The sequence below is a fragment of the Anabrus simplex genome, chromosome 5 (assembly GCF_040414725.1).
Source record: "Anabrus simplex isolate iqAnaSimp1 chromosome 5, ASM4041472v1, whole genome shotgun sequence".
NCBI lineage: Eukaryota > Metazoa > Arthropoda > Insecta > Orthoptera > Tettigoniidae > Anabrus > Anabrus simplex.
The window spans coordinates 343,455,855-343,473,352 of record NC_090269.1 but is presented as its reverse complement, the minus strand read 5'-3'; the positions used below and the strand labels follow the sequence as shown (position 1 = coordinate 343,473,352).

At 36.2% G+C, this 17,498-nt stretch overlaps 1 protein-coding gene across 1 annotated transcript in view; it reads left to right on the top strand.

Moving 5' to 3' along the window:
• LOC136874892 (uncharacterized) overlaps nt 1–17,498 on the top strand; it is a 213,949-nt gene that overhangs the window by 128,567 nt on the left and 67,884 nt on the right. Inside the window, exon 10 of the mRNA XM_067148597.2 lies at nt 2,786–2,960. Within this exon, the coding sequence (XP_067004698.2) occupies nt 2,786–2,960 (175 nt within the window). The remainder of the gene's footprint in view (nt 1–2,785; nt 2,961–17,498) is intronic.

Below are 17,498 nucleotides of genomic sequence, written 5' to 3'. Positions count from 1 at the left end.
TGATGGCAAGCATAATTGGCAGTCATACAAATTTTAGTGATAAATGGAAGGGTATGTATAGGTATTTTAAGGCAGAAATAGGTTCCAAGAAGGACATTCCAGGAATAATTAATGTACAAGGGGAGTGTGTATGTGAGGATCTTCAAAAGGCAGAAGTATTCAGTCAGCAGTATGCAAAGATTGTTGGTTACAAGGATAATGTCCAGATAGGAGGAGGAGATTAATGCTAAAGAAGTATTCAAATTTACATATGATAACAATGACATTTACAATAAGATACAAAAGTTGAAAACTAGAAAAACGACTGGAATTGATAAGATTTCTGGGGATATACTAAAGGCATTGGGTTGGGATATAGTACCATGTCTGAAGTACTTATTTGATTATTGTTTACTTGAAGGAGATATACCAAATAAATGGCGAGTTGCTATAGTAGCCCCTCTGTATAAAGGAAAGGGTGATAGACATAAAGCTGAAAATTACAGGCCAGTAAGTTTGACATGCATTGTATGTAAGCTTTGGGAAGGCATTCTTTCTGATTATATTAGACATGTTTGTGAAATTAATAACTGGTTCGATAGAAGGCAATTTGTTTTTAGGAAAGGTTATTCCACTGAAACTCAACTTGTAGGATTCCAGCAAGAAATAGCAGATATCTTGGATTCAGGAGGTCAAATGGACTGTATAGCAATTGTCCTGATTAAGGGATTTGATAGGGTGGATCATGGGAGACTACTGGCAAAAATGAGTGCAAAAGGACTAGATAAAAGAGTGACAATGGGTTGTTATATTTCTAGAAAATAGATCTCAGAGAATTAGAGTAGGCGAAGCTTTATCTGACCCTGTAATAATTAAGAGGGGAATTCCTCAGGGAAGTATTATTGGACCTTTATGTTTTCTTATATTTATAAATGATATGAGTAAAGAAGTGCAATCAGAGGTAAGGCTTCTTGCAGATGATATTCTGTATAGAGTAATAAATAAGTTACAAGATTGTGAGCAACTGCAATGTGACCTCGATAATGTTGTGAGATGGACAGCAGGCAACAGTATGTTGATAAACGGGGTTAAAAGTCACGTTGTGAGTTTCACAAATAGGAAAAGTCCTCTCAGTTTTAATTACTGGGTTGATGGGGTGAAAGTTCCTTTTGGGGATCATTGTAAGTATCTAGGTGTTAATATAAGGAAAGATCTTCATTGGGGTAATCACATAAATGGGATTGTAAATAAAGGGTACAGATCTCTGCACATGGTTATGAGGGTGCTTAGGGATTGTAGTAAGGATGTAAAGGAGAGGGCATATAAGTCTGTGGTAAGACCCCAACTAGAGTATGGTTTCAGTGTATGGAACCCTCACCAGGATTACCTGATTCAAGAACTGGAAAAAAATCCAAAGAAAAGCAGCTTGATTTGTTCTGGGTGATTTCCGACAAAAAAGTAGCTTTACAAAAATGTTGCAAAGTTTGGGCTGGGAAGAATTGGGAGAAAGAAGATGAGCTGCTCGACTAAGTGGTATGTAAAAAAACAGATCAGATGTAAGGCTTTTCAGGCGTTTGCTCTATCAACCAGCGTTTTGTCTTAGGTCTGACACTAGACTCATCAGAGTGGGATGTGTCAGACCCTACCCACTGACGCTGGGTGTATGCAGGTGAGCTTATCAGAAGCCCATTATAAGAGGCACAGTCTGATAACTGCATATGGGAAATAAATCTCCACAATGGAATTATTACCCACCTAGCAATTCCGAATGGAAATTCTAAGTTCCCATGGAGGGAATTAGGTATTTTTCCACCAATAGTTTTTTGACATGCTCTATTGGTGGAAAAATACTAATTCCCTCCATAGGAACTTAGAATTTCCATCCACTAAGTGGTATGTTCCGAGCTGTCAGCGGAGAGATGGCGTGGAATGACATTAGTAGACGTTTGAGTGGTGTTTTTAAAAGTAGGAAAGTTCACAATATGAAGATAAAGTTGGAATTCACGAGGACAAATCGGGGCAAATATTCATTTATAGGAAGGGGAGTTAGGGATTGGAATAATTTACCAAGGGAGATGTTCAATAAATATCCAATTTCTTTGAAAACATTTAAGAAAATGCTAGGAAAACAACAGATAGGGAATCTTCCACCTGGGCGTCTGGCTTAAATGCAGATCAGTATTGACCGACCGACTCACTCCTGTGTTCTACTGTCTCCTTCCTGGTGGTTACTGACCATGTCTCATTGGCATAGATCAGTATTGGCACATAATAAAACTTGTAGAGAGTTTGTTACACTTAATACCGAGCTCGATAGCTGCAGTCGCTTAAGTGCGGCCAGTATCCAGTATTCGGGAGATAGTAGGTTCGAACCCCACTGTCGGCAGCCCTGAAAATGGTTTTCCGTGGTTTCCCATTTTCACACCAGGCGAATGCTGGGGCTGTACCTTAATTGAGGCCACTGCCGCTTCCTTCCCACTCCTAGCCCTTCCCTGTTCCATCGTCGCCATAAGACCTATCTGTGTCGGTGCGACGTAAAGCAACTAGTTACACTTAATAATTATCTTTAAAGATCTTCATAATTTTGTATATATTTTGTTGTATAAGCCATATTTTTTATAAACTCCCCTATAAAGAAAAACACACAAAATATTTGTAAGAATCGTTATGAAGGGTTCCTATGATAGATACTATTTGTATTTGCCCACCCTGTATTTCCATTGAATGAGTAATTTTCTGCATATGCCAATTAAATCTGTTTGTAATGCATCACAGTCAGGTAGAAATAAATTTGATTTCTTTTCAGGGAAGGTGAGAAAATTTTATCCCCAGAAGATGTTGGTTGGATGGTTGCATTACGCAACAGGAGTGATGTGGTCAACAACACTCCAATTGCTTCTCTAGTATTTAATTTTCAACCTCCACTGTATGGGAAGCCTTCGCTTCTGTCATTTACACAAGTGAAACTTCTGTTCCAAAAGGTATATTAATTCTACCTATTACTTGTCATGAAAATTGTAGTGATTATTTAAAATTGTAAGACTCGGGAATTTTATATTTATATTTATATTTATATTTTCTGTGTTGGTTTATATTGGTTTATATTTTCAGTGTGTGTTTGGCATTAGTTGATTTTAATATGGTTTTAAGATGGTTTGATTGTTGTGGGAAAAATAGACATAAAATGTAATAATTCTGGCACATACTGTAGCACACGCGCCAGATCAGCATGTCCGGTTTCATAATATTGCATTAATTTCGACGTTTCTGGATGCTACTCGACGTTCTTTATCATATTTTATTCCTGGGCCCCTATTGGTCATTATAAAATTTATTTTGATCAGTGGGTGAAGGAAAAAGAACGGACGCTCATTGGTTGTTTTACGATTTCCTATTTCCGGAGAGAAGCGCTTCGCTAGAGCCTAGCTCTTCCGAGGCATCTTTGAATCGTGACCACTGAAGGGAGAAGTTGCCTTTAGCAGCTGACGGGTCTTCATGGCCCCTCCAACAGGTAAGCACTTAGTTGTTTTTCATCTTTCAGGTTATCTTCAAATGTATAGTTCTGTTTAAATTCTTTTGCCGGAGCTTACCCGTTTTTTCCCTTCAGTCGCCAAAATTACAGTAAAATGGCTTAGCCTACCGGTAAGTCATATCGGAGTTATGTTAACAGACAGTTCCCATTTCTTGTGTGGATTTTGTAAATTAGATATTTAACACCTTTCGATGTAATCATAATATGTAAATTTCACCTTTGGGCTGTCTCGTTTATCCCGCTTCATCTTGGAGTGTTCATTTTTAGGACGGGCACCCTTTCTCAGTAGTGTTTTTGAGAGGGCTACCTACTGAAGATGCTCTGCACCAAGATTATCTCTTTAAACGTATTTTCTTTCTTACGTGTATCCTTATGATTGTATTATGTCATTCCGCGTCATCTTAGAGTATTCACATTTAGGACGGGCACCCTTTCTCAGAAGTGTTTTTGAGGAGGTTGCCTCCTAAAGGATATATATTTTATATGTCATTTCCCTTTCTTACATGTACATGCTCATTACTGTATAATATTACTTTCCTTTTTTTTCGTCAGTATTATGTGATTTAAATGTTTCGCCATGAACAGTGGAATGTTGTGTGAGATATTCAAACGTAAAGTTAAATAAGTAAATAGACTACACTCTGGGTAAATTGTTTTTCATGTGAAAATTATCTTCGATTTGTAAATATATTTTGTTGATTACTTTGCGCTCTAATTTGAATATAAATTGTTAAGCAAAGTTTAAAATCCCCTTTGATTTCGCTTCTTCAGCATTGCCAATACCTTTCACCGCCTGGATATGGTTCCCATTCGCTTCCCAATTATCCTTTCTTAGTCGTTATGTTTGTTATCCTGTTGTTATTATTTTCTGTGCTTAAAGTGCTTATAGTTTTAATTTCGCACATATTATGTATTTTGGCGTTAATTTGTGTTAGTGTGTAACTGTGTGGTTGCACAATGGTAGCAAACACTAACACCACCGCCACCGCCGCTACTACTACTACTACTACTACTACCGGAGGTTAGAAAAATTACAGAAATTTGAATCCTGCTTCATGATGGTTAAATTTCAATTTAACCAGAAGGAAGGTGAATACTTTTTAATGTTTTAACTACACATAAGCCTCAATTTAATATTTTTGTATAATATGAATCAGATGTTACTGTACATTCATATAAAATTAGTACTGTTTTTTCAAAAATTTTTGAAAAGTTTCCTTGTATTATTGTTTGTTGTATATCATTATTATCATCATCATCATCATCATCATCATTTCCCCTTATCCAGCTCCTGCCAGGTCAGGTTATTTATGGCACTTCTCCATCTTCCTCTTTCCTTCCACTGTTCCTCTTCCATGATCTTGTCCCAGTCTAAATTTCGTCTTCTTATGCAGCTCTTCACTGATTCACTGTGTATTGTATATATAACAAATTTTAAAACTTAACCTTAAATTTGGAAAGGCAAGCAATTAATGTATGCTTCTTGTTATAGTCATCGTACAAGTGATATAATGTTGAGAAAAAACTATCCTTATCAAAAGCTTGCTTCAAGTTTTAGTGGCTGTTGGTATGATCAAAGCCACAAAACCTCCAGTTTTACATGAAATCTAAACAACGCCAACCAGAAGCTACGACATGTGATATGTAAGAATATGTCTTATCACGACCCAAATGAAAAATGTGAGCGCTCGTTGTGTGATCAATTCTGTGACATTGATCACATCACAAGATGTGAAAACAATGACAAATCTCTATGTGATTATAGCGAAGACTAGAACTATGTAACGCACATTAGTGCGCTCTAATAATAATAATAATAATAATAATAATAATAATAATAATAATAATAATAAGCACAAGTGGAACATCAAATAGGTGAATACCAAGGAGGGTTCAGAAAAGGTCGCTCAACAGCTGAACAGATCCAAAATCTCAAAACGATCATCAGATATTGTACACTAAGGTCCAAGCAGTATGTGTCTGTCTTTGTGGACTTTAAGAAAGCGTACGACTCCATTGACCGGGAAGTCCTGCTAAACATCTTAAATGAATTTGGAGTTGATTTGAAACTGCTGGCATTAATTAGAGCCACCCTGACCGATACAAAATCCAAGGTGAAGTTCCACGGATGTCTCTCGCATTCCTTTGACATCAAAACAGGAGTCCGGCAAGGTGATGGGCTATCCCCAATACTCTTCAACTGTGTTCTTGAAAAGATCATCAGAACCTGGCGGGTGAGATTACAGGAAACCAACTACAGTCCATTGAGAATAGGAACCAAATCCAAGGGGATCGCAACAGACTGCTTAGCATTTGCCGATGATATTGCTGTTCTCTCAAACAACATAGAAACCGCTAGAGCTCAAGTTGAAATTTTAAAGGAAATTGCCGAACAAACTGGTTTGCAGATATCGTTTGAGAAAACAGAAGTAATGACTAATATCAAAGAGGCTCCACCAAAACTCCATACAAAATACGGGGACATCACCCGAGTAGACAAATTCAAATACCTGGGTGAGATCATCATGAAAAATGGTCTGGACAAAGAAGCACTTCAGGAGCGAGTACGCAAACTGGAAATAGCCTACCAAACATCCCGCACAATCTACAACAAAAAATGCCTTTCCCAAAACACCAAGATACATCACTATGAAACAGTTCTGAAGCCAGTAGTTCTATATGCAGCCAAAACCCTGTCTCTAAATGCCAACAAAGGACTCCTTGAAGAACTGGAGAAAAAAGAACGCAAAATTGTGAGAGGAATCTTGGGATCAAAGTACAGAAATGGAATCCATCAAAAGAGATTCAACAAGGAAGTCTACAGCAAAATAGAGAAAATTACCAACACAATCAGAAAAAGACGGGCACGATTTTACGGTCTTCTGAAAAGAATGGACGGAAGAAAGTTAACTAAAGGAATCTTTCACTTTTTTTATTCAAACCCCAAAACCACAATTTCCTGGTTTAGAAATACCAAAGAAGACCTGCAAATGCTACATATCTCAGCTGAAGACGCCCTTAACAGAGATCTCTTCCGCAAGAAAGTATTGACGAATGGGCTAAACCGAGACGAGCAACCGAAGAGAAGACGCGGTGCCCCTTGGACAGAGGAGCGTAAGCAGGCCTACTCACAAAGAATGAGGGAAATTTGGGCTCTAAAGAAGGCCAAGTTCAGTGTCAAATGCAACAAGACTTAACGTGGTCATTGATGGCCCCAGCGAATTATATATTATAATAATAATAATAATAATAATTAATTAATTAATTTCGTGTGGCTATTTCTAGCCGAATGCAGCCCTTGTATGGCAGACCCTCCGATGAGGGTGGGCGGCATCTGCCATGTGTAGGTAACTGCGTGTTATTGTGGTGGAGGATAGTGTTATGTGTGGTGTGTGAGTTGCAGGGATGTTGAGGACATCACAAACACCCAGCCCCCGGGCCATTGGAATTAACCAATCAAGGTTAAAATCCCCGACCCGGCCGGGAATCGAACCCGGGACCCTCTGAACCGAAGGCCAGTACGCTGACCATTCAGCCAACGAGTCGGACATAATAATAATAAACAACATGGATGAGACTTTTCATTTTAAAAATCCAACATGCATTGGCTAGGGTTTAAACCTGAGCTACTTGGGTGAGAAACCAGTGACAATACCACTTACACCCCTCTTTATCCGTTATCTTTAGTTTAAATTATACACACAACAAGCTTTAAATTTCTAAAGATATCTCTTGGGGCCAATGATCTAGATGTTAGGTCCCTTACAACAGTAAGAAGAAGAAGAAGAAGAAGAAGAAGAAGAAAAATCAATTAGAAATATCTGGAGTTGATACAGTAAAGAAGAAGAGGTAAATTGTCATAATTGTATCAAATCAAGATTTTTGCATAAAATAGCCATGTTTCTTTAAAATAATCTCAGGCATGATCTTATCTTCTTGCTATTTGTTTTACGTCGCTCCGACACAGATAGGTCTTATGGCGACGACGGGCCAGGAAAGGGCTAGGACTGGGAAGGAAGCGGCCGTGGCCTTAATTAAGGTACAGCCCCGGCATTTGCCTGGTGTGAAAATGGGAAACCACGGAAAACCATCTTCAGGGCTGCCGACAGTGGGGTTCGAACCCACTATCTCCCGAATACTGGATCTTATCTTCTAAGGACAGTGGACAGTGAACACAACTTACGGATGGGGAAGGAGCGACTCGATACCATTTCATAAAAACAAAGGTGTCATAACACTATGTGAAAATTTTGTAGTCATAGAACTTGTATCACGCACCTTTAAAATATGGAAAGGTCATTAATAACAGGCCTCTTCACCTGACAAGAATAACAGAGAATCAGTGTGGATTTGTCTTGGGGAAATATACCATCAATGTCCTCCATTTAATCAGAATTTTGATGCAGAGGACTAGAGGGAATAGAAAGAATCTTCGCATGGTACCATAAAATTAAGGGATTCCAATCATTTGCGTATTTTTCAACAACAGGAAATGTTTATGTGACCACCTGTCGCTGATCACTGTATTGAGTTCTAAATGAACTGGTCTACAATAATGGCAAGTTGTTGCTTTCATTACCATCAGTTGTCATTGTCAGCCAGTACTTCTCATACATGGCACATTCACAAAGTAAAGAGATCAGTCAGGTAATTTCTATTGCCGACAAGTACCTCAACCGAACGGGTAGGGTTGTGCAACTGTGAGCTTGTATTTGGGAGATAGTGGATTCGAATCTTACTGTCGGCAGCCCTGAAGATGGTTTTCTGTGGTTTCCCATTTTCACACCAGGCAAATGCTGGGGCTGTACCTTAATTAAGGCCATGGCCACTTCCTTTCCAGTTCTAGCCTTTTCCCATCCTTCCATCGCCAAACGTTTTTGATGTGCTAGTGCAACGTTAAACAAGTAGCAATAAAACCAAGTAAGTTACCTCATTTGCAGAATTGTTAACTTATATTTCTACTTTCATACAAATATCTTAAATACTACTCTTCATTTTCATCACTGTATTGACATTATCCATATCTAATATTGCAATTTTTGCAGGGTGAATCTGATCATACAAGTTTATAAAAAAGGTTCTGAGACCAACTCAAAAATCAGTATCCTAGCACAACTTTTCAAACAGTTTTTGCTTTTTCTGCCTGAGGTGCATGTTCATATTCCATAAAGACAAAATAAACAATACCATCAACAACTTATTTTCTCAGAACTGTAATTTAACATGTATCATCTTCAGTGCTGTCAATAAAATTTCTAATCCTGTTTTGGTAGGAAATTTTACGAAGGTGAAATCATATACTTTTAATTCTGCACTCTCTTTTTCTCTTTTTACTCCTCCTTGTCTTCTTAATTTTCATTTACCTCGTACTCCTTTCCATCTTGGTTAGATAGTGTGGGGGCAGAAGCTGTGGTAAATGTGTGTATATATAATGCTATAAATATTTATGATATTGAGTAGGTAAATCATCTTTAATGTTGACAGTATATAGTTTTTTTTTACTACTTGTAACTTGTGTAATTTAGATTTATTAGGGAACCATTATTGAAATGTTTTGTATAGCACTACTGTTAGAATTAAGTGTATCATTCTTCTTCTTCTGCTTCTTCTTCCGTCACCCTTATCCAGGGAGCTCCTGGGTCAAGTAGTGGATCATTGACCTCTTTCGATTTCTCACACCTCACTTGAAACACAAGAGATGCGCGTTGCTTCTGGGGGAGGCTACACCTTGTTCTGATTCACTTTGATGCTTCATATGGGCTATTGTTACGATGGACTGCCACAACCAAAGGCATTTTGCACCTAACCGCCAGGTTTCAAAGAGGCCACTCCCAATCTGGAGGACAAACGCCTTTTGTAGCCACCCCTGACCTGGAGAACAGATTAATAGAGTTATGAATATACCTATGTCTAAGAAGAATTATGACAGATGCTGCCTGCTGGGTTTCAGTGGCATTTCCTCTACTGGGGGGACTGGCACCCAAATGAATAAGCTCCTTTACCTAAAGTCGGCGGCCCTGTTACTATTTTTACAAATTAAGACAATAATAAAATTTCATACATTGTTGTAAATACTTAACATATTCAGAACTCAAAATAGTGACCAAATTCACATATTGATAGATTGATTCTGTTTTTACATGTAAAATAAATTAGTGATCATATGTACCCCACCATGTGAGATGAACTGCCCAACAGTTGAATTTACCGCGCGAGTTGACCATGCAGTTAGGAGCGTGCGGCTGTGAGCTTGCACCCGGGATCAGTGTTGCCAACTTATATTTTCAAGATCCGCTAAATACTACTAAAAATCCGCTAAAATTCCGCCAAGAAATCTGATCTCAAATAATGAGCAATAAAAATGAGCAATAATAATAATAAATAATACTAAAAATAAAAGTAAATGTCTGTACTCACCTGATCTGTGAGTTTCACTGGGATTAACCCCCTGCCTGCGAGCCGGCAAGCTAAAACTTGTAGGCGTTTTATTGCCGGGTGCAAACTAGGTCAATCCCCTACCTCAAGGGCCACACACAGAACAGGTCTTCCTGCATAGCATAAATATAAATGCTACTATCTCACAGTTTCATTATCTGTCGCATTACAAATTTATGATACCATAATTTCATAATATCAAATCCAAATAACATGTTTTCCTCATGTGACTGCTAGCTCCTGACAATAAATACGGAATAGCTCAGAGACAGACTGGAGTACAAATTTAGAAAAAAATGTAAAATGGATAAAACACTAAATTCCGCTATAGTAAATCTAGAATTCTGCCAAGAAATCCGCTGTCCCCTAAATGATATATTTCTCCGCCGACAGTCTTCTAATTCCGCCAAATTTAGCGGAAAATCTGCTAAGTTGGCAACACTGCCCAGGATATAGTGGGTTCAAATCGCACTGTTGGCAGCCCTGAAGATGGTTTTCTGTGGTTTCCCATTTTCACACCAGGTAAATGCTGGGAATGTACCTTAATTAAGGCCATGGCTGCTTCCTTCCAACTCCTAGGCCTTTCCTATCCCATCGTCGCCATAAGACCTATCTGTGTTGGTGCAACGTAACGCAAGCAGCAAAAACAATTAAATTTAAATAATTGGCGACATTTTGAATGAAATATAAATTCATTTTTGGACCTAACATAATGAAAGTTAGTGACAATTTCAAATTCTCATTGTGATCCAACTGCAGTGAATGGAATATATATTTTTTAATTTCCAGTTTTTGATCATATTCACTCAACTTAACACCATTTATGATGGAATCTCAAAATGATGGAACTTTGCGTTATTTGGATTTAACAATTACTAGAAATAATAATGGTCATTTTGACGGCTTGCTGGAAATTGCTGGAAGGAATTCATGATGATGATGATGAATGGTCATTTTGATTTTCAAATTTTCAGAAAGGCTACTCCTTAAACAGATGTTATTAGAAATGACTCCAGTCATCCAGGTCAACACAAAAAGGCAACATTTTACATCTTAATTAATACAGCTATGAATATACCTATGTCTAAGAAGAATTATGACAGAGAAATAAATGTAATCCACAAAATTGCTCGGAACAACGGGTACTCCAGAAAAAGTATTAATAGAATGATAAATAAAGTAAAAAATGAACCAGAAACAACTTCAGTTAAAGATCAAATGGAGAAAAAAATTACAGTTCTAATATTTTCTTTTTCGTACCTTAACCTTTTCTGTTGACCCAGTAATCCTTCATTCTCTGGCTGAACTCTGTTTTGCATTGCTCGGACCATTTCCTGGTCTCAGTGTGCTTAGATTCTGTAAGGGATGTTTAGAAAGGGTCTGGTTTTGATAGCTGAACAGTAGTTGCTCCTGTTAATTATGATGGCATTATTAACATTAAGTTCTGCCAGATCCTGACTACTGCATTATAGTGTCTTAGTTTGATGTTCATCGATAGGTGTTTTGAGGTGTACAGTTTTCTGCAGGCATGGTATACATACTGTATTTACTGACATGTTTTTATTTTACTTTTATTATTTTTTAAATTATTTTTTAGCACGTTTCAACCTCAAAAACTAGTGAAGGGACAAATTTAATTTGGAATCTAAAACACTCATGAAATTTCACCATTTTTGCGGTATGGTCCTTCAGCAGTCGCTGTCATTCAGATGTTTCCCTGTGAAAGGAAAGGTTGTTCCTCTTCATGAGTCTGCAGAGTCACCTTGTGCTTGCTTTAAACCTGTAGTGCTTTTCTCTGCGATCTCCAGTGCCTTTAACTGTAGCATTTTGTGTGAAACTGAATAGCTGATGTTTCTGAATCCAATTATGTACTTTTAATTTTTTTCCCCCTCAAGTTTCTAGATACTGGCTGGATTTCGGTCCCCAAAATGAAAAAAAACTGTCTTCTTGGCACACTGCAACTATTCTTTTTGTTTACTTCACTAGAGTATATGTGATAGTTCTACACAAAAATCACATGCTGCATCATGATTACCAGTATTTTCCGTGAATGCTTTCGCTGTTAATTTAAACTGTGCTTTGTAACTCCTGTTTTTCTTGCCTGTCAATAACCGCTATTCACTGACATAAAAATAATTAGCACAGAGTCTGTTATACGATATAGATCAAGTGGGCGTTTTGCACATGGTTGCTACAAGCACAATAGTGCTGCATGCATAGACTGATACCTATTGTAGTTTGCCAAGTGGTCTCGTTACTGCAATGTTGCCGCTTGTGCTTCTCATTCGCGGCATAGAAACTAATGACTGCCCATTGAAACAATTAGACCATAGCTAGACTGGTGTTGTTAAATGTAATATCTTTTATGGAAATTACTGTATTGTTTTATTCCTTTATCCCTGGCTAGACCATATGTTAAATAACAGAGATATTTAGGTATTAAATGATGCAGGTTTCGTAATGCACCAACTACACAGTATATTTTTAATGTAGTCACCTTTGTTATAGGGCTTTAATGAAGACAGTCATGCATTTTCAAAGAAATTTTGTGTTTTGAAAAGTCATGATGGAATTAAATATGACATCAAAGTGATTGTTTCATTAGTTGTTGCCAGAATGACAGAGAAAGTACTGGATACATCAAATAATTGGTGATCAACTTGGTTGCTCATGTACTAAATTACTTAACATTCATGTAGCTGCTAACGTTGTGTCTTTTACCAGATAGACCGTGATTTTACAATGCTTAGTAAAGCTAAAGGTTCCACCTATTCAATACGTTATCGTAATGGTCTATTTAGAACATCACATATTTATTTAACTTATCATAAAATACATCTTTGGTACCGGTTTCGGCAATCCACTATGCCATCATCAGCCATTGAGTTTTTTATAGCAAGGAACATTCAAAAATTTAAAAATATGCAATAGCAAGTCCTATTCTTACATGAAAAACATATAGCTAAATAGCATAGGCCCATTGAACTATACAAATTAACATGTCTTTTTTGAAAAATACAATATTATTTAGTGCATCTAAAATTATTTTATATATAATTGGCAAAGTCTATGATTTGGTATGCCTTATGTACAATAGAATCATGTAAAATTGATAAAAGAATCTACTTTTTGCCATTTAACCAGTTTTTAAAACAACAAGTCCTATTTTACATGGAAAATATTAAAACTTGGCTAGTTAGTATTAACCCTTTTTTTTATGTTATACAAGTAACATGTTTTGTTAAAAAATAAAGTATCTTTTTGTGCGTCTAGAATTGTTTTTTAGGTGCTTAAAAAGACTATGGTTTGATATAGTTGATACACAGGAAATTTGATGTTTCTATAAAAACCTCTGTCATTTTTAACACAGTTTCTTAGTTCCTCATAATATGCGACTTATACTGTTTTAGATAATAAATACAGGTTCTTCTTCCTTAAAACTTATTGAAACAACAGTCTGTTTGACTATGTAAGTCCTGATGTGTTTTTTCTTGTTTGAGTATTGCTTCTAGTATTTTCCACTGTAAATAACTGTGTGGCTGAGGCCGAAACTATGGTTAAGATCTTGAATATTATTTTATGTGCCAGATGGAAATGGGCCGTAAATAGTGTTAATCTCGAACCAGTACGGACCTAAAAAAGGAAATAGTGAAATGAGTATGAGTTATTGAGAACGATACGCGGTACTATAGAAAAGAATTGAAGATATGAAACTCACCTCAGGTTGAATGTAACAGCGTGCAGAGAGAGTGAGGAACAACTGCTGAATGTCTAACGCCAACCAGCCGGCTCAGCTGTAGGGGAAGGGGACGCAGGAGAGGTTGCGTTCGCGTGTGCCTGTGTGTCAGGGGGGCGTGGACTTTGCCGGGGATAGTAGGCTAGCGCGCTACGTAATATTTTATATACGGATTGATTTTTAGGAATTTTTAAACTGTTAATTAATGAAATAAGCATGTCAAATAAAATTGTAGGTTTTTCCGAAATATCATTTAGATTGTAATTGGGATTATAATATTGATCTAAAGTAATGTAACATTGCTCTGTTAGGTCTAGGAGTGGGCCTTTATTTATTGTTTCGATGATGTCCAAGTCCTTGTTGATACCGTAAAAATTGTGTTTGTATTCCTGTATGTGCTGACCTATTGCCGAAAATTTTCTATATTTTATGGCATTGACATGTTCATTGTATCTGATATTAAATGATCTCCCAGTCTGTCCAAGGTAAACACTGGTACAGTCGTTGCAATGAAACCTATATACACCTGATCTATCGAATGGGTTTTGTATATTAACCGATTTTGAGTTGTAAAAAAAATATAAATTTCTATTATTGGTTTTGAAGGCAATATTGACATTTCTTTTTTTAAAAATATTGGTTAAACGGAAAATGTCAGAGTTAAAAGTAAAAGTAGCATATGTTTTTGTTTTGGGTGTTTCTTTTTGTAATTTAGTATTGGGTTGATGTTTAAATTTATTTATTATGCGTTCTATAAAACATTTGTTGAAGCCATTATAAGATGCGATTTTGCGTATAGTGTTGAGTTCTTTTTTACGTTCTATATTGGACATGGGTACATTAAATGCTCTCTGTATTAAATTATTGTATGTAGCTCTTTTTTGACTAGGAGGATGTTCAGAATCGTGTTTGATGGTCGTGGCTGTATGTGTCGGTTTTCTGTATATTTTGTATTCAAAAGAGGATGGGCGCCTGGTAATAGTTAGATCTAAAAAATTTAGGGTTTTATTGCTCTCAGATTCTATTGTGAATTGTATATCATTATCAATGTTGTTGAGATGTATTAAGGTGGAAGGGGCGTCGGTTGTGCGTTGATCCATTATTATAAATGTATCATCTATAAATCTGGCCCAGAAGGCTATATTATTGAATGTCTTATTATTTATGATTTTAGTGTGTTCCAGAAAATCTATATATATGTTAGCTAAGATACCTGATGCCGGCGAACCCATTGCTAGTCCGTCCTGTTTATAAATTACTTTGTTGAAAATGAAATAATTATTATTAGTTAGGAACTTCAAGATTAGTATGAAATCATCTATTTCAAGTTGACTAAGTTTGTTGTGAGTGCGCAAATTTTTTAGAACGATTGGTATAACTTTTTCAGGTTTGATGTTGGCGTACATATTGGTGATATCGAATGAATGCATGGTATGATGTGCCTGTAATTTGAAATTTTCTAGTTGCTTAATTAGTTCTGAAGTATTTCTTATTGATTTCTTAGCTTGAAATGTATAATGCTTGCTTAAAAATTGTTGTATAAACTGAGCTGTTTTGTACAGAGGGCTAGGTCTGAAGTTTATTATGGGGCGTATAGGAACACCATTTTTGTGTATTTTAGGTTGTGCTTTTACTGTTGGTAGACTGGGGTTCATATTAATTAATTTGTTCTTTTCGCTGTCAGTAAAGAGGCATGTTGTATTTTTAAGAATTTGTTTAAGTTGTCTTTGAATAGATTGCGTTGGATCTTTATCTATGATTGTGAAGGTTTTGTCTGTAAAGAAATTCTGTGTTTTTGTAATGTAATCTGTTTGGTCTAAAACAACAGTGGCGTTACCTTTATCTGCTTTTGTGATGACAACATTTGAATTTTTTATTTTGTTTTTAAGTTGACAGATCTTTTTTCTATTTTCAAGCTGGGTTGTGTTAAAATCTATAGCTGGTGTGCTAAAGATGTTTTTAATTTGTTTTTTAGCTTCATACCTAACTTCGTTTTGAATGTCTGTAGGCATTTTACTGATGGCTGCTTCTGTTTCAATAATTAGTTGTTTAGCCTTATTGGCGATGTTGTAATTAGGCCAATTATGTTTAGGTCCTTTGGAGAGCATTATTATTTCTTCTTGGTCGAAGTTAACTTTTGATAGGTTCACAAATGGCTGATGAAATTGGGCTAGATTTTTTTTTTTTTTTTTGCTAGGGGCTTTACGTCGCACCGACACAGATAGGTCTTATGGCGACGATGGGATAGGAAAGGCCTAGGAATTGGAAGGAAGCGGCCGTGGCCTTAATTAAGGTACAGCCCCAGCATTTGCCTGGTGTGAAAATGGGAAACCACGGAAAACCATCTTCAGGGCTGCCGATAGTGGGATTCGAACCTACTATCTCCCGGATGCAAGCTCACAGCCACGCGCCTCTACGCGCACGGCCAACTCGCCCGGTGGGCTAGATTTTGAGGTAGACTTTGAGTTTGTATATTATGTAAGGATGTGTTTCTAGATGCCGCTTTGTTCGAGTTGGTTTCATTGAGAAGAGTCTGGAACTTTCTATCTAGCGTGTTTTCTTTTTGGGAAAGTATTTTATTTAATGCATTTTGTACTGTATTTTGGAAAATATTCCACTGTACAGCTGGTAATAATTTAGTTACTTCGAGATGAGTTTCATATAATCGGTTATTTAAAAAGGATTTTTTCTTGTGTAGAAATTTCAATTCATTTTGAAGCCAAAGTTTGTTGGTTTTTTCCTGTACCTTTCTTTGATGTGTTGAAACATACTTCCTGTTCTTTAGAAATTTTGGAGTTAATTTGTTTGCAATACACTTTTTTATAAAGTTAATATCCTTGCTCAATTTCCCTATTTTAATACGTAAGCTCTTATAAAGATAGGCTTTTCGTTTTGCTTGGTAGGCAGACTTATTTAGTATTAAAAACTTCATTTTTTGTCCGTATTGACTCAAGATTTTACAATGCTTAGTAAAGCTAAAGGTTCCACCTATTCAATACGTTATCGTAATGGTCTATTTAGAACATCACATATTTATTTAACTTATCATAAAATACATCTTTGGTACCGGTTTCGGCAATCCACTATGCCATCATCAGCCATTGAGTTTTTTATAGCAAGGAACATTCAAAAATTTAAAAATATGCAATAGCAAGTCCTATTCTTACATGAAAAACATTAAAAATATAGCTAAATAGCATAGGCCCATTGTACTATACAAATTAACATGTCTTTTTTGAAAAATACAATATTATTTAGTGCATCTAAAATTATTTTATATATAATTGGCAAAGTCTATGATTTGGTATGCCTTATGTACAATAGAATCATGTAAAATTGATAAAAGAATCTACTTTTTGCCATTTAACCAGTTTTTAAAACAAGTCCTATTTTACATGGAAAATATTAAAACTTGGCTAGTTAGTATTAACCCTTTTTTTTATGTTATACAAGTAACATGTTTTGTTAAAAAATAAAGTATCTTTTTGTGCGTCTAGAATTGTTTTTTAGGTGCTTAAAAAGACTATGGTTTGATATAGTTGATACACAGGAAATTTGATGTTTCTATAAAAACCTCTGTCATTTTTAACACAGTTTCTTAGTTCCTCATAATATGCGACTTATACTGTTTTAGATAATAAATACAGGTTCTTCTTCCTTAAAACTTATTGAAACAACAGTCTGTTTGACTATGTAAGTCCTGATGTGTTTTTTCTTGTTTGAGTATTGCTTCTAGTATTTTCCACTGTAAATAACTGTGTGGCTGAGGCCGAAACTATGGTTAAGATCTTGAATATTATTTTATGTGCCAGATGG